This window comes from Lepidochelys kempii, chromosome 7, assembly GCF_965140265.1.
Source record: "Lepidochelys kempii isolate rLepKem1 chromosome 7, rLepKem1.hap2, whole genome shotgun sequence".
Classification (NCBI taxonomy): domain Eukaryota; kingdom Metazoa; phylum Chordata; order Testudines; family Cheloniidae; genus Lepidochelys; species Lepidochelys kempii.
In genome coordinates, this window is record NC_133262.1 from 38,248,761 (window position 1) to 38,267,528 (window position 18,768).

Consider the following 18,768-nt stretch of genomic DNA (forward strand, 5'->3'; position numbering starts at 1 on the left):
TTTGAGCATCCTGTAAGTTTTCTCTAGCAAGGGCTAAAGAGGTTCGGAGGGTGTTTTGTAGGTTGGTTACAAAGTCCAGAATGTTAGTTCCTGGAGAAGGTGTAAATCCCTCCCATTGCTGCTTCACCAACTGCAATGGCCCCTTAACCTCACGGCCATATACAAGTTCAAATGGGGAAAACCCTAAACTGGGATGTGGTACAGCTCTGTAGGCAAAGAGCAACTGCTGCAATACTAGGTCCCAATCATTGGAGTGCTCATTTACGAATTTACGTATCATGGCCCCCAAAGTTCCATTAAACTTCTCCACCATGCCATTTGTTTGATGATGGTAAGGAGTGGCAACCAAGTGATTTACCCCATGAGCTTCCCAAAGGTTTTTCATAGTTCCTGCCAGGAAATTAGTCCCTGCATCTGTGAGGATGTCAGAGGGCCAACCTACCCTGGCAAAAATGTCTGCTAGTGCCTGGCACACACTTTTAGCCCTGGTGTTGCTTAGAGCTACTGCTTCCGGCCATCGGGTGGCAAAATCCATGAAAGTCAGTATGTACTGCTTTCCTCTGGGTGTCTTTTTCGGAAAAGGACCCAGAATATCCACAGCTACTCGCTGAAATGGAACTTCAATGATGGGGAGTGGCTGGAGAGGAGCTTTGACCTGGTCTTGGGGTTTTCCCACTCTTTGGCACACCTCACAAGACTGGACATAGGTAGAAACATCCTTGCCCATTCCCTCCCAGTGGAATGACCCCCCCAAACGGTCTTTGGTCCTGTTCACCCCAGCATGGCCACTAGGGTGATCATGGGCTAAGCTCAAGAGCTTGGCCCGGTATCTAGTTGGAACTACCAACTGTCTCTGAGGATGCCAGTCTTCCTGGTGTCCCCCAGAAAGAGTTTCCTTGTATAAAAGTCCTCTTTCTACAACAAACCTGGATCGATTAGAAGAGCTGAGAGGCGGTGGGTTGCTCCGTGCCGCCGTCCAAGCTCTCTGGAGGCTTTCATCTGCTTCCTGTTCGGTCTGGAACTGTTCCCTTGATGCTGGAGACATCAGTTCCTCATGGGATTGTGGACCTAGGCTTGGTCCCTCTGGAAGCGATATAGGGGATGGAGCTGTTTCTGTTGACTGTGAACCGCTCTCCGCTGGTGCACTATGTTGGGATTCAGGCTCCGGCTGAGCCTCTTGTGTAGGGTTATCGGCTGCTGCCAGTTCAGGTTCGGTGGGGCCCTCTGGTGTTGAGGTTGCAAGTACTGGATTCAGTGCTGACACGGGGTCTGGTGTTGGTTGTTTGGCTGGTTCCGGTTCTGGGACTGGTTCCGTCTGGGTCTCTGGGACTGGATCCACTACTGTTGTTGCAGACATTGGCCTGGGGTCCAGGTCCATCACCCCTGACTGGGTCCTGATAGAAGTTTCCGGAACAGAGCTAGGCCTCACGGCTTGTTTAGCCTGGTTGCGGGTGACCATTCCCACCCTCTTGGCCTGCTTCACATGATTGGCCAAGTCTTCCCCCAACAGCATGGGGATGGGATAATCATCATAGACTACAAAAGTCCACATTCCTGACCAGCCCTTGTACTGGACAGGCAACTTGGCTGTAGGCAAATTGAAAGAGTTGGACTTGAAGGGTTGAATCGTCACTTGGATCTCTGGGTTGATTAAATTGGGGTCCACTAAGGAAGCATGGATAGCTGACACTTGTGCTCCGGTGTCCCTCCACGCGGTGACCTTCTTCCCACCCACACTCACAGTTTCCCTCTGCTCCAAGGGTATCTGGGAGGTATCTGGGCCTGTGGACCTCTGGTGTGATTCCGGTGCAATGAACTGTAATCTGTTGGGGTTCTTGGGGCAGTTGGCCTTTACATGCCCCAGCTCGTTACACTTAAAACATCGTCCAGCTGACGGGTCACTGGGGCGAGGAGGGTTGCTGGAGAACGGGGTGGTGGGACGATAAGGGGTCTGGAGGGTTCTTTGGGAGGTAGGTGGGGCTTTGGGCGGCCCCCGGTAATAGGGTGTGGTCTGGGGTGGTCCCTTCTGGTCTCCGCTCCAACTGCGACCAGTTTTCTTCTTCTCTGCCACCTCCACCCATCTGGCTCCAATCTCTCCTGCCTCAATTACAGTTTTGGGTTTCCCATCTAGGATGTATCTTTCTATTTCCTCAGGAACACCCTCTAAGAATTGTTCCATTTGCATTAGGAAGGGCAAATTTACTGGAGATTCAACACTTGCTCCTGATATCCAGGCATCCCAATGTTTTACAATGTGGTAGGCATGTCGGGTAAATGACATGTCTGGTTTCCACCTTAGGGCTCTGAACCTCCGACGAGACTGCTCGGGTGTTATCCCCATTCTGACTCTCGCCTTGGATTTAAACAGTTCATACTTGTTCATGTGTTCTTTAGGCATTTCAGCTGCCACCTCAGCTAAGGGTCCACTGAGCTGCGGCCTCAGCTCTACCATGTATTGGTCAGTAGAGATGTTGTACCCAAGGCAGGCCCTTTCGAAGTTTTCTAAGAAGGCCTCAGTATCATCACCTGCCTTGTAGGTGGGGAACTTTCTGGGATGGGAAGTGGTACCTGGAGAAGGATTGCTAGGGTTTGTTGGTATATTCTGCTGGGCCTTTATCCTCTCCATCTCCTCCACATGCTTCCTCTCTTTTTCCCTCTCCTCCTCCACATGCTTCCTTGCCTCCATTTCCCTCTTGTGGGCAGCCTCTTGGTGTTGTTCTGCCTCCCTTTCTTGTTCCTTCTTCAGCTGCATGAGTTCTATCTGTCTTTCATGTTCCCTTTGTTTTTCCTCAGCCTGAAATTTGGCTAATTCCAGCTGTAGTCGAGCTGAGGATTTGGCCATTCTAACCTCTCTGTTTTTAACTAACTTTACACCCGAGGTTTAGAAATAAACAAACAAAACTTGGCTGTAAAATTTTGCTGTGCTGGAATAGAATACCTATTCTCTGATAGTGATTGTCAGCCTACAGAAAAAGACAATTCCCTTGTCTCTGCTCTGGGCCCAAATTAAAGCAAAAACCCTCCAACTACTTGGAAACCTGCTTACCCAGCCCAACGAAGAAAAAAAAAAATTTCTTTTCAAACCTGTGCTCCTTGTAAAACAAAAAAAAAAAAATCAAAATCCTAAAAAAAAACCCTGCCACTTTTGTCTCCAGGCAAATGGGTAGAGCACACACCCCCTATTTACTTTTAGGAAGAAAAGAAAAAAAAAAAACACAAACCTCTGGGTTGGAAGACTGTGAATTTCCCTGCAGGAGTTAAGTACCCTGCCTCCAGGCAAATGAAACCTGCAATTCACAAGATAATCCCCTTTTGTCTCTGCTTGGCCACAAAGCAGAGAGAAACCAAGCTGATTTCAGTTTCAAAGCTGCCTTCTGGACTTCCTAAAAATTCCTTTTTAAAATCTGTATTTCTAGTTCAAAAAATCTCAACTGGATCTCAAAATGATTTCAGGTTAATCCCACCACTGTGCCACCATGTCAAGGTTCCTCCCCCACTCTGAACTCTAGGGTACAGATGTGGGGACCTGCATGAAAAACCTCCTAAGCTTATCTTTACCAGCTTAGGTCAAAACTTCCCCAAGGTACAAAATATTACCCCCGTTATCCTTGGAATGGCCGCTACCACCACCAAACTAATACTGGTTACTGGGGAAGAGCTGTTTGGACGCGTCCTTCCCCCCAAAATACTTCCCAAAACCTTGCACCCCACTTCCTGGACAAGGTTTGGTAAAAAGCCTCACCAATTTGCCTAGGTGACTACAGACCCAGACCCTTGGATCTTAAGAACAATGAACAATCCTCCCAACACTTGCACCCCCCCCTTTCCTGGGAAATGTTGGATAAAAAGCCTCACCAATTTGCATAGGTGACCACAAACCCAAACCCTTGGATCTGAGAACAATGAAAAAGCATTCAGTGTTTTACAAGAAGACTTTTAATAAAAAATAGAAGTAAATAGAAATAAAGAAATCCCCCCTGTAAAATCAGGATGGTATATATCTTACAGGGTAATTAGATTCAAAAACATAGAGAACCCCTCTAGGCAAAACCTTAAGTTACAAAAAAGATACACAGACAGAAATAGTTATTCTATTCAGCACAATTCTTTTCTCAGCCATTTAAAGAAATCATAATCTAACACATACCTAGCTAGATTACTTACTAAAAATTCTAAGACTCCATTCCTGTTCTGTCCCCGGCCAAGACGACTACAGACAGACACACAAACCCTTTGTTTCTCTCCCTCCTCCCAGCTTTTGAAAGTATCTTGTCTCCTCATTGGTCATTTTGGTCAGGTGCCAGCGAGGTTACCTTTAGCTTCTTAACCCTTTACAGGTGAGAGGAGCTTTCCCCTGGCCAGGAGGGATTTCAAAGGGGTTTACCCTTCCCTTTATATTTATGACAAGCACCATGATGCATGCATTGGCAGGGCCCATGCTTTCAGAGAAATCTGTGTCCATGTCCTGATCACTCACGTGACCGCGCTGACGTCGCCTCCTCACCCGGTATCGCTTTGCCAGGTTCTGGTGCTGCATATACTGCTGGATAATGTGTGTGGTGTTTAATGTGCTCCTAATTGCCAAAGTGAGCTGAGCGGCCTCCATGCTTGCCTTGGTATGGCGTCCGAACAGAAAAAAGGCGCGGAACGATTGTCTGCCGTTGCTCTGACGGAGGGAGGGGCGACTGACGACACAGCTTACAGGGTTGGCTTCAGGGAGCTAAAATCAACAAAGGGGGTGTCTGTACATCAAGGAGTATTTCAGGCAGGACTTCACGGAGGGTTCCAATAAGAAATGGTGCACCTAAGTTATCGTTCTTATTGGAACAAGGAAGTTAGCCTGGCCTCTGATTGATACATGGCTAGATTTACCTCGCTGCACCTTCTCTGTGAGTGACTGCAGTGTGATCTAGAGGAATGAGTCCCCTAGACAGGGGAGGAGGCAAATGAGTACAAAACAAATCTGGTCTATTTCTTGTTCTGACCCACTCCATCTATCTTTTACATCTTTGGCTGGCATCAGACGGTGCAGAAGGACTGCATGCCATCCACATCTCATGGCTGCTCGGCAGAAGATGGTACAGTACGACTGCTAGCCATCCTCATCTCTTGCCTGCCTGGCAGAAGATGGTACAGTACGACTGCTAGCCATCCTCATCTCTTGCCTGCCTGGCAGAAGATGGTACAGTACGACTGCTAGCAGTCCGTATCGCCTGCCCGCTCACCATAAGACGGTTCAATAGGACTGACTGCAGGACTAAAGAGAATGACCTGGTCAAGTCACTCCAAATTTAGACCCTGCGCCCATGTCTGCCCAGGCGCTCCCAGCCGACGTGGCCAGGAGCACCTCGGACACGACGAGGACGACTACCAGTCGTATTGCACTGTCTGCTGCCAGAAGGCAATGGGTTGCTGCTACTGTGCAGCAAAGCCGTACCGCGTCTGCCAGCACCCAGGAGACATAGGGTGATGGTTACCTGAGCGGGCTCCATGCTTGCCGTGGTATGGTGTCTGCACAGGTAACTCAGGAAAAAAGGCGCGAAATGATTTTCTGCCCTTGCTTTCACGGAGGGAGGGAGGGAACGGGGACCTGAGGATATGTACCCAGAACCACCCGCGACTATGTTTTAGCCCCATCAGGCATTGGGATCTCAACCCAGAATTCCAATGGGCAGCAGAGACTGCGGGAACTGTGGGATAGCTATCCACAGTGCAACGCTCCGGAAGTCGACTCTAGCCTCGGTACTGTGGAAGCGCTCCGCCGAGTTAATGCACTTAATGCACTTAGAGCATTTTCTGTGGGGACACACACACTCGAATATATAAAACCGATTTCTAAAAAACCGACTTCTATAAATTCGACCTTATTCCGTAGTGTAGACATACCCTTAGAAAAAATATGTATGAGAAAAAACAGTGGTGAGGTAGTTTCCAAAACACAGAACTGTGGTTAGCTTTTCTCGTTTTTGTCTGGCGTATGTTATTTGTTTAGTACCAACAACTGCAGAGCACTGCACAGATCATAGAGGAAGACATGGCCCCTGTCATGAACATTTACAGTGTAAGGGCTTAATCCTGTAAATGGAAAGATAAACAAAAACAGATCTGCAAGTAGGGTCCTTGATTTCAAAAGGACAAACTTAAAATAATTAAGAGAATTAGCAGGGAAATGGACTGGACTGCAGAACTCAAGGATCGACTGTGGAGGAAACTTGGAATTACCTTAAGTCAAAGCTGCAGAAACTATCTTAAGCCTGCATCCAACGCAAGGGAAAAAAATTGAAAGGTGAGGATTGCAGACCAAGCTGGATGAGCAGTCATCTCAAACAGGTGATTAAGAGAAAGCAGAAAGGCTTCAAGGAATGGAAGATGGGATGGATCAGCAAGGAAAGCTACCTCTTAGAGGTCAGAAAGTTTAGGGAAAAAGAGAGAATTGCCAAAAGCCAACCGGAGTTGGACCTGCAAGGGAAATTAAAACCAATAGTAAAATGTTCTATAGCCATATAAATAAAAAAAAAACAGGGAAAGAAGCAGTGGGCTCGCAAAGCACTGAGATGGGGGTGGAGATTAAAGATAATCTAGGCATGGCCCAGCACCTAAACAAATACTCTGCCTGAATTTTTAATAAAGGTACTGAGGAGCTTAGGGGTAGTGGCAGGGCGGCTAATGGAAATGGGGATATGGAAGTAGAAATTACCTCATCCGAGGTAGAAGTTAAACTCAAACATCTTAAGGGGACTAAACTGCAGGGCCTGGATAATCTCCATCCAAGAATATTAAAAGAACTGGAACATGAAATGGTAAGCCCAATACCACAGGTTTTTTATGAATCTGTAAACTCAGGGTCATACCCTCTGATGGGAGGATTGCTTATATAGTATCTATTTTAAAGAAAGGGAAAAAAAACTGATCCAGTAAACTACATGACTGTTAGCTTAACCTCAATTGTATGCAAAGTCTTAGAACAAATTTTGAAAGAGAAAGCAGTAAAAAACATTGAGGTAAACAGTAACTGGGATCAAATACAGCATGGTTTTATAAAAGGTAGATAGTGCCAGACCAAACTGATCTCTTTCTTTGAGAAGATAACTGATTTTTTAGACAAAGGAAATGCAGTAGATCTAATCTACCTGGATTTCAGTAACACATTTGATACAGTTCCACATGGGAAATTATTAGCTAAACTGGAGAAGATGGGGATTAATATGAGAATTGAAAGGTGGATAAAGAATTGGTTAAAGGTGAGACTACAATGGTCACACTGAAGGTGAACTGTCAGACTGGAAGGAGGTTACTAGTGCTGTTCCTCAAGGATCAGTCTTGGGACCAATGACTTTGGCACAAAAAGTGGAAATGTGCTAGTAAAATTGCAGATGACACTAAGTTGGAAGGTATTGCCAATATAGAGGAGAACCAGAATATCATACAAGAAGATCTGAATGACTTTGAAAATTGGAGTAACAGAAATGGGATGAAATTTAATAGTGCAAAGTGCAAGGTCATATACTTAGAGACCAACCATAAGAATTTTTCCTGTAAGCTACAGACATATCAGTTGGAAGTGACAGAGGATGAGAAAGACCTGGATGTACTGGTTGATAATAGGATGACTATGGGCTGCCAATGTGATCCTAGGATCTGAAGTATTTCTAGTAGAAAGTGTGAGTATCATTATACAAGGCACTGATGAGACTTCATATGGAATACTATATGCAATTCTGGTCTCCCATTTTTAAGAAAGATGAATTCAAACTGGAACAGGTGCACAAAAGGGCTACTAGGATGATCAGAGGAATGGAAAACCTACTTTATGAGAGAAGACTCAAAGAGCTTGGCTTGTTTAGCCTAACCAAACGAAGGCTGCGGAGAGATATGACTGCTCTCTATAAATACATCAGAAGGATAAATACCAGGAAGGGAGAGGAGTTAAGTTAAGCCTCAGCGTTGACACCAGAACAAATGGATATCAATGGCGATCAACAATTTTAGGCTTGAAGGTTTCTAACCGTCAGAAGAGTTAAGATCTGGAACAGCCTTCCAAGGGGAGCAGTGGGGGCAAAAACCCTAACTGGCTTCAAGACTGAGCTTGATATGGAGGGGATGGTAAGATGAAGTCTACAATGGTATATATCCAATCTGTGACTACTAGGAGCAAATATCCCCAATGGCCAGTGATGGGCCACTAGATGGGGAGGGCTCTAAGATACTATAGACAATTCTTTCCTGGTGTCTGTCTGTTGGATCTTGCCAAAATGTTCAGGGTTTCAACAGACTGCTGCGTTTGGGGTCGGGAAGGAATTTTCATGACGTCAGATTGCCAGAGACCCTGGAGTTTTTCGGCCTCTCTCTACAGCATGGTGCTTGGGTCACTTGCAGGTTTAAACTAGTGTAAATGGTGGATTCTCTGTAACTTGAAGTCTTTAAACCATGATTTGAGGACTTCAGTAACTCAGCCAGAGTTATGGGTCTATTTCAGGAGTGGGTGGGTGAGGTTCTGTGGCCTGCGATGTGCAGAAGGTCAGACTAGATGATCATGATGGTCCCTTCAGGCCTTAAAGTCTATGAGTCTTAGCACCTGGAAGTTAAGTGATTTGCCCAAGATCCATGGCAATCAGGAATAAAATCTATGCATCCCGAGTCCCTGTCCACTGGAACACGCTGCTCCCCTGAAATGATAGGTTCTGAAAGGTGTGCTGAAGACCTGGAAATAAGTATTTTCTAGCAAGCATGCACACATTCTCTTCCCCACCCCCCACCACACACACAGTTCTTCGTTTCATTTCAACACCTTCTTATGTCTTAAGAATAAATTTGCTTATTATTATTTACTGGCAGAGGAATATTTATCCAAAGCCAACATTAATACATATTTTTGTGAGTGTTATGGACACTACCTTTTCATCTAGCAAGTTGAATTTAAAACACTCAACAAAATTAAACTCACCCCTGCGAAGTAAAAATCATCAGAAATCACCCATCTATTGTTTTTTGGCACCATGTTTTGTGTAGTTATCGGGGTATAACCTCTAGGCAGTAGCTACCCTTTAAAATGACTTTGAGAGAGATTTAGGCAGGAAGAAGCTATGATATATTTCAGCATCAAAGAAGAATTACACCACAGGTAACAATAAGCATTTCTTCAAGATCTACCTGCTTACGCATTCTTTTAAAACACAACTAACAACAGGGTCAACAATAGAACCATCTGATGACACATAGTAATGTTTCAGTGCCTCAATCTTGACTATTTGAAATGGCAGCACAATGCACAGCAAACACACACTAGGCTCACTAAAGCCAAAACCCTGCATTCAGTACAAATATGGGACGCAGTCCAGCAAGCCCTTGCTCATATGAGGAGTCTTACTCACTTCAGTGTGAGCATGTGTGAATAAGAACAACTTTCACAATGCTCCTGTTCCATTTGATCTAAGATGTGTAATTCACATTTCATGTCACTACAGTATCAACACACATATGTGGTCTGACTTCAGAATGGATCATTAATGTTTGAGTGTCACTTTTGCCATTTGGATAACATGATGACCACGTTCAATGGGAAGAACAGTGTATACAATGGAGTGCAGCATCAATTTAATTAGACAAAAGTTAGTGCATTAGTTAGAACATTAGCACCATCTAGAACATAAGTGTACTTTAAGTAAGATGCTGCAATCAGATTTACACTGCAGATTTCAAAAATCTGGTTTACCAACACTACTATATGCATTTAAGAGCTTTCAGCAGCCTCTATACTGCTATAGTTCTACGTAGAATATGCTTCTTAATCTTTAGGTGGAAAAGTATTGAACTATACAATGAACGAAGGTTTTTATACACAGTCTAATACATTTAAATCTAAGTTTTTAAAGATATAATATTTCACTTATGTTGTGCAACCTAACATCTCCAGCTTTGTTATATGAAATCTGGTCTAATCCTGTTCATTACGATGCAGTTTACACAGTCAATGTAAGCACATAAAGCACAATACAAAGAACATGTTAGGGCAGTGGTCCCCAAACCAGAGGAATGTTTGTGGGAGATGGGAGGGGGTGCGCAGCAGTGCTTGAGCTAGCTCCCACAGGGGAAGGGAGAAGGGGAAGGAGCGCCATGCTTCCAGCCCTGCTTCACCTCCAGATCAGCTCCACCTCCAGGCTCAGCTCTGCCTCCAAGCCAGGTATGTCCCCAGTCCCATTCCACCCCCAACCCCACTCCACCCCCAGCTCAGCTTTGCCCTCATTCTGTCTTTGCCCCCAGACCAGCTCTACCGCTAACCCCAGCTCCTCCCCTAGCCCAAGCTCCACTGCTGTGGAAGCCTTGACTGTACAGAAATGGAGCATGGGCATGTATAGATTCTGTTAATGGTAAGGGGGGTCGCGACTGGAAAAGTTTGCACACCACTGTGTTAGGGTATCGAGAATGAAACAGGTGATAATTTCTGTTATTTTCACACTGATTGTGGTAAGATGAAGAATTAGTTCCTGGATTAATGCTTATATTTTATTTTTGCCTAGAATTCAACCAGTTCATTTCCAGATTACTTCTGTATTGTGATCTCCTGAAAAATATTCTAAGAAAGAAAAGGAGTACTTGTGGCACCTTAGAGACTAACCAATTTATCTGAGCATAAGCTTTCGTGAGCTACAGCTCACTTCATCAGATGCGTTCAGTGGAAAATACAGTAAGGAGATTTATATACACACAGAACATGAAAAAATGGATGTTTATCATGCACACTGTAAGGAGAGTGATCACTTAAGATGGACTTGCAATCGAGAAAATTTTAAAGAAAATCACTTCTTTTACAAATGCTCACTGTATAATTGTGTTTTATGGTGTTATGTTGTGTAGTGCTTTGAAAATGTGCTGAAGCTGAAAGGAACTGGTATCAAAGGAAAATGTCCAATAAGATGTGCACAGTCATTTAGTTATATGGGCCTGTTACAAAGCCCATTGAAATCAATGTGAGTCTTTCTCTTGACCTCAATGGGCTTTAGATCAGTTCATGATATGATAGTTTGGTTAATGAAGCTTATCATATGGAATAACTACAATGCTAGTATGGTTATATTTTCAACATATAACACAAATACAATAGGATAATAATCACGATTGTCAATACATTATGCTGTAGTTTATTTTTGATCAGAACTTCAGCACTACTGCAATAGACAAAAAGTCTTCAATATGACTTACTTATACTGATATTAATTAATGCCAAGTCTTTGAAGACGTTTGGACACCAAATATAACACAGAAGCTTCTAAGGTCTACTTTAATTTAAAAGGTTTCAGAGTAACAGCCGTGTTAGTCTGTATTCGCAAAAAGAAAAGGAGTACTTGTGGCACCTTAGAGACTAACCAATTTATTTGAGCATGAGCTTTCGTGAGCTACGAAAGCTCATGCTCAAATAAATTGGTTAGTCTCTAAGGTGCCACAAGTACTCCTTTTCTTTAATTTAAAAGGTGCTATTTTCCCTTCTTCTGGTCACATTATGTGATTACTGTTTGAACATCTAATCCATTCAGCATTTTGCATTACTCTCAAACCCTTATGAATTTCTAACACTATCAAAAACAACTTAATACAAGAATGGTTTTTTAAAAAAACAGTTGACTACCATAATGTAAGTGCTAGGACACCTTTTCCAGAAATGACATTTATACTGGCTTATGCAAGAGTTTTAACCTATTGAGACAGAACTGATTAGACTGATGATGTCTATCACCAGTCTTCTAGACTACTGGCTCTGTACTGAGTAACATGGATTATTTTAACAGATCCCATAGCTCACAGTTCAGTCAGGGCAGTTATTAATCACCGATTCAGGGGGGGGAAAAAAGGCCCTATTCAATTGAAAGCACATAATGCCAAAGACATACAGGTTATTCTTTCCAGTGATTTACCATGTGGTTTGACACCTCATGGAAACCCTCAGTGAAATTTCTTGTTAATAACACAAGTAACATTATTTTCTTAACTTCTGTGTGTGACATGACTAACTACACCTCCCCATTCTGGGTCATATCCTAGCCTTTTGAGGAGAAAAAGTTTCACATAAAAAACACTAGCATCTTTCCACAAGGTATCAAAGAAGCACACCCTTGACTTTTTTTGGGGGGGGGGCATGTGCTTCATTTGTCAGGGACATGGCTTTTAGGACAGCTTCTTTACTGCTTACTGTTAACCAACCGTGGTCAAGATTCCCTTGCATCTGGATGGCTCCCCCAATAAAATATGCCTTGTTCTTCCCTTCATGTGTATAACCTATAATCACTGTCTCAGCTCTCCTTACACCAACCTTGTACATCTGAACATATGGAAATAGCATTACTAGCAAGAAAACTAAGTTCCATGGAAAGACCATGGTCCCAGTGGATATTATTTCATGATTGCTCATTCCAGACAACATACAAAACCATAACGTATCACAATGATAAATCTATCATTCTAACCGGTCTTTTCCATCTCTGATTTACCTGATTATATTAGGTTGTGTAATAGTCTTCCAAGGGAAGGGGTGAAAGCCCCATCACTTGGGACACTTAAAACTAGACTCAATGGAGCACTAGTAAATTGCTGTAGGAAACAATCCTCCACTGGCAGAAGGATGGAAAAAATAAGGTCTTTTCCATTTCTATGAGTAGGAGCAGAGAAGAGGTGCCCTGTGAAAAACTATGAAAAAACTGAAGCTCCCACTCATCATATACTTAAGCTGCCTTACCGATGTCATCTTGAGATTCCTTCCAGACCTATGTTTCTATAACCACACTGCACTCCTCCCCAAAGTGATTAGAATGGTTGTACTGCTCAAGGGAAAGGGTGGGGTCTGGCATTGTTCACATCCCTTAGCATGCCAGGGGATGGCTGATCATGTCCCCCAAATCCAGGTGGTGGCTGAAGAACTGAATAGGGACAGAGCAGACACTTGTCCAGAGAGGATTCTCCTGCCTAGGAAGCTGTACAACTGCTGGGGTAGATTTAATTGTATTAAATAGCTTCTAGTACATTTCCCTGTCATAGAATCATAGAATATCAGGGTTGGAAGGGACCTCAGGAGGTCATCTAGTCCAACCCCTTGCTCAAAGCAGGACCAATCCCCAATTAAATCATCCCAGCCAGGGCTTTGTCAAGCCTGACCTTAAAAACTTCGAAGGAAGGAGATTCTACCACCTCCCTAGGTAACGCATTCCAGTGTTTCACCACCCTCCCAGTGAAAAAGTTTTTCCTAATATCCAACCTAAACCTCCCCCACTGCAACTTGAGACCATTACTCCTTGTCCTGTCCTCTTCTACCACTGAGAATAGTCTAGAACCATCCTCTCTGGAACCACCTCTCAGGTAGTTGAAAGCAGCTATCAAATCCCCCCTCATTCTTCTGTTCCGCAGACTAAACAATCCCAGTTCCCTCAGCCTCTCCTCATAACTCGTGTTCCAGACCCCTAATCATTTTTGTTGCTCTTCGCTGGACTCTCTCCAATTTATCCACATCCTTCTTGTAGTGTGGGGCCCAAAACTGGACACAGTACTCCAGATGAGGCCTCACCAATGTCGAATAGAGGGGAACGATCACGTCCCTCGATCTGCTCGTTATGCCCCTACTTATGCATCCCAAAATGCCATTGGCCTTCTTGGCAACAAGGGCACACTGCTGACTCATATCCAGCTTCTCGTCCACTGTCACCCCTAGGTCCTTTTCCGCAGAACTGCTGCCTAGCCATTCGGTCCCTAGTCTGTAGCGGTGCACTGGGTTCTTCCGTCCTAAGTGCAGGACCCTGCAGTTATCCTTATTGAACCTCATCAGATTTCTTTTGGCCCAATCCTCCAATTTGTCTAGGTCCCTCTGTATCCTATCCCTGCCTTCCAGCGTATCTACCACTCCTCCCAGTTTAGTATCATCCGCAAATTTGCTGAGAGTGCAATCCACACCATCCTCCAGATCATTTATGAAGATATTGAACAAAACGGCCCCAAGACCATCCCCTGGGGCACTCCACTTGACACCGGCTGCCAACTAGACATGGAGCCATTGATCACTACCCGTTGAGCCCGACAATCTAGCCAACTTTCTACCCACCTTATAGTGCAATCTTCCAGCCCATATTTCTTTAACTTGCTGACAAGAACACTGTGGGAGACCGTGCTAAAGTCAAGAAACAATACATCCACTGCTTTCCCTTCATCCACAGAACCAGTAATCTCATCATAGAAGGCTATTAGATTAGCCAGGCATGACCTTCCCTTGGTGAATCCATGCTGACTGTTCCTGATCACTTTCCTCTCATGTAAGTGCTTCAGGATTGATTCTTTGAGGACCTGCTCCATGATTTTTCCGGGGACTGAGGTGAGGCTGACTGGCCTGTAGTTCCCAGGATTCTCCTCCTTCCCTTTTTTAAAGATTGGCACTACATTAGCCTTTTTCCAGTCATCCGGGACTTCCCCCGTTCGCCACGAGTTTTCAAAGATAATGGCCAATGGCTCTGCAATCACAGCCGCCAATTCCTTTAGCACTCTCGGATGCAACTCGTCCGGCCCCATGGACTTGTGCACGTTCAGCTTTTCTAAATAGTCCCTAACCACCTCTTTCTCCACAGAGGGCTGGCCATCTATTCCCCATGTTGTGATGCCCAGCGCAGCAGTCTGGGAGCTGACCTTGTTAGTGAAGACAGAGGCAAAAAAAGCACTGAGTACATTAGCTTTTTCCACATCCTCTGTCACTAGGTTGCCTCCCTCATTCATTAAGGGGCCCACACTTTCCTTGGCTTTCTTCTTGTTGCCAACATACCTGAAGAAACCCTTCTTGTTACTCCTGACATCTCTTGCTAGCTGCAGCTCCAGGTGTGATTTGGCCCTCCTGATTTCATTCCTACATGCCCGAGCAATATTTTTATACTCTTCCCTGGTCATATGTCCAACCTTCCACTTCTTGTAAGCGTCTTTTTTATGTTTTTAGATCTGCTAGGATTTCACCGTTAAGCCAAGCTGGTCGCCTGCCATATTTACTATTCTTTCGACATATCGGGATGGTTTGTCCCTGTAATCTCAACAGGGATTCCTTGAAATACAGCCAGCTCTCCTGGACTCCTTTCCCCTTCATGTTAGTCCCCCAGGGGATCCTACCCATCCGTTCCCTGAGGGAGTCGAAGTCTGCTTTCCTGAAGTCCAGGGTCCGTATCCTGCTGCTTACCTTTCTTCCCTGTGTCAGGATCCTGAACTCAACCAACTCATGGTCACTGCCTCCCAGATTCCCATCCACTTTTGCTTCCCCCACTAATTCTTCCCGGTTTGTGAGCAGCAGGTCAAGAAAAGCTCCCCCCCCAGTTGGCTCCTCTAGCACTTGCACCAGGAAATTGTTCCCTACGCTTTCCAAAAACTTCCTGGATTGTCTATGCACCGCTGTATTGCTCTCCCAGCAGATATCAGGAAAATTAAAGTCACCCATGAGAACCAGGGCATGCGATCTAGTAGCTTCTGCGAGTTGCCAGAAGAAAGCCTCATCCACCTCATCCCCCTGGTCCGGTGGTCTATAGCAGACTCCCACCACTACATCACTCTTGTTGCTCACACTTCTAAACGTAGTCCAGAGACACTCAGGTTTTTCTGCAGTTTCGTATCGGAGCTCTGAGCAGTCATACTGCTCCCTTACATACAGTGCTACTCCCCCACCTTTGCTGCCCTGCCGGTCCTTCCTGAACAGTTTATAACCATCCATGACAGTACTCCAGTCATGTGAGTTATCCCACCAAGTCTCTGTTATTCCAATCACGTCATAATTCCTTGACATCACCAGGACCTCCAGTTCTCCCTGCTTGTTTCCAAGGCTTTGTGCATTCGTATATAAGCACTTGAGATAACCTGCTGATCGCCCCTCATTCTCAGTATGAGGCAGGAGCCCTCCCCTCACAGACGTTCCTACCTGTGCTTCCTCCCGGTATCCCGCTTTCCCACTTACGTCAGGGCTTTGGTCTCCTTCCCCCAGTGAACCTAGTTTAAAGCCCTCCTCACTAGGTTAGCCAGCCTGCTCGCAAAGATGCTCTTCCCTCTCTTTGTAAGATGGAGCCCGTCTCTGCCCAGCACTCCTCCTGTCCATGCAGGATTTCTTTCTTTAGCACTAGTTTATTGTTCAGTATAGTTTTAAATACTCCAAGTGATGAGGCTTCCACAACTTCCCTTGGGAAATTATATTCAACAGGGTAAGAGAGAGCTCTGTCAGGAATTTATTTTTCTTTCTTAATTCAACTCCCATTTTCTCTCTTTCCTAATTTATCCTATTAGGCCTTGTTGTATTCCTCTTTTTTTGTTTTGTTTTGTCTGCTAATGAACTCTATTTCCTTAGTGTAGCTGCAGAGTATTGTGTCTTTATTGCACTTGGCTAACCAATATGTGTTCAGCTGTTTTAATCTTTCCTCATAAATCTGCCCCTCCTGCCTGCTACCCAGTTTTGTTGCTCTACTCTGAATGCCTTCCAAGTTGTCAATATTTTTCTGATAATAAGATGCCTGCCTGAATAAGATATTCCAAATGTGGTCTCACTGGAGCTGTAGCCAAGGAGACCATTGTCTTCTGTGTGTAACCCATATTTGCATTTTCTGGCCTTGTTTGATTCCATGCTCTATTGCAAACTCATGTCTAATTTGCTGGCCATTCTCACACCCTCTCTTTCACCATCACTACATCATAGGTTTCTTCCTCCCATTAAATGTGTATGTTTTGGACTATTCTCCTGTATTATCTTGCATTTTTTCTAGTTAATTCTTGAATTTCAGCACTTGAATTTCAAACACAGGGGGTATAGAGCCACTGACTTGCGAGGAAAAGGCAGACAGGCAGAATCACCAACAAGACATACTGAGACCTACATTCTATCCTCTAAATATAAAGTTCTAGAAAAGCTGTGCTGTACATTTTTACAGTATCTATAATTAAGGCTATGATTTAGTCACAGGTATTTTTAGTAAAAGTCATGGACGGGTCATGGGCAATAAACAAAAATTCACAGCCAACTGTCTGTTCATGACTTGTACTATAAATACCCCTGACTCAGGGGTGACTGCTGAGGAAGGGAGCCCCGGGGCCAGCTTTATCCAGAGCCCTCTTTTAAGTCCTAGTATAGGGAGCATGCTAGGGGAAGGGACAGGCAGATGTGAGTTGAAGTGAGAGCTGGACTAGCCATAGCACCTAGAGTCCGGACTGCTCACACTGAGGGCCATTTTAGCCCCTGCAGCAACCTGGAAAGCCTCCTTTTTACCCACCTGATTGTCTTCAGTGTTCCATCTTTGTGGATCAACCACTCCAAATCTACTTTGGGATTGAAATATACAATTTGAAAAAGTACTGTTGTTGCTTTCTCCTGCGCTCTGGGTTGCTAATCTTGCCCACCTACTTTCTTAATATATATATGAAAAACTGGGCACAGGAGTGCACAGGATGCTGCAAGTGTCACAATATTTTTTCAAGGGATGTTTTGTAAGGTGAAACAAGTGCTCTTTCATGACCAAACAGCCTGCCTTCCTGTTAATGTCTCAAAATCCCACACCTCAGATTACATAATATTTACCATTAGCCCATTACTCCTGTACAAGATTTATAGTCATTCTGTAATTTCTGTTTTTCTGCACAAATGATAAATGAAAGTATTTCTTTAAGCGTTCGTTCCCTCACCACTAGAAGACCTCATACTTGACGCAGCATATTACAATCTTTTCCAAGTCTGTTAGACTCATTAAAGCTAACAACTTTTACACTTTTCTGTGGACAGGCTCATAAAAGCATTTGCACTCTTTATTATAATAATATTTTTAAAAATCACAACTTTAATGCAGAAAAATATCAAGCCAAATATACAAGACAAAATTGTGTAATACTACAATTGTAAATGTTGCCAAAAGGTCTAATAAATCCAGAGCCCAGCAGCCAAAATAGAAAGTATATGAAAGGAGAAAAAAAAATAAATTCCATCAGTGAAAAACGGTGAGGTACATGCAGGCTCATTTAAGTTTTGACGTTTTTACATTTTAACTTTGTCTGGAAGGATGTAATTTCATGTACTGATATCTTCTGTTTCATCCATGAACTTAGAGCTCCTATGAGTGTTGCATCATTAACATGCTGTATTATTCAATAATGTAGTTAGTACACAAGGGCCCTAGATAATGAATGACAAATGGAGTGTTTTGGAAAGTGTCATTTTCAGGATTGTTCTTTAAAGATGGGAGGTCTCAGCTGATAGCAGTAGGGTTCTTTATACAGAAATGATGCAATACACACCGTTTTACTTCTTGACTTGGTCTCGTGCTTTTATTGTACCTGTATAGATAATTTAAGAAACTGCTTTCAGAATTCCCCTTCTACTAAAAAAAGCATCAATCACCACACATGTTTAAGTTCTGCCCTCAGACATACCAACAATATATTAGGCACCGTTCACATAAAGGGAATGATACAGTCCCTGCCACGAGGTGTTTACAATCTCAGGGCCCAGCCCTACAAATGGCTCAGTGTGGGATACCCTTGTGTCCACCCAGACCCACACCATCTTCAGGAACATGCCCACAGAGAACCAGGTACCAAATAGGATCCAAGACAACAAGCCACATATAAAGGGTAGAGGAGAGGGATAAACAGGATGGACTTCTACCTTGATGCTTACAACAATGAATTAACACATTTATGTAATTAATTTCTCATAAGCATTATCTTGAAGGAGGACTTGCACTTGTCCAGGCAGTTCAGTGAGTTGGGACTGTGGTATAGTCTTGCAAGAGA

General features: G+C 44.0%; 1 protein-coding gene across 8 annotated transcripts in view; it reads right to left on the reverse strand.

Moving 5' to 3' along the window:
- The window catches only part of SYN2 (synapsin II), a 442,912-nt gene that overhangs the window by 213,283 nt on the left and 210,861 nt on the right, over positions 1-18,768 (reverse strand). Inside the window, exon 2 of one of the 8 annotated variants that reach the window (XM_073352283.1) lies at positions 18,271-18,309. The exons of the other annotated variants lie outside the window; for them this stretch is intronic. Coding sequence (XP_073208384.1) covers positions 18,271-18,309 — 39 coding nt within the window. The remainder of the gene's footprint in view (positions 1-18,270; positions 18,310-18,768) is intronic. 8 annotated transcript variants of the gene reach the window in all.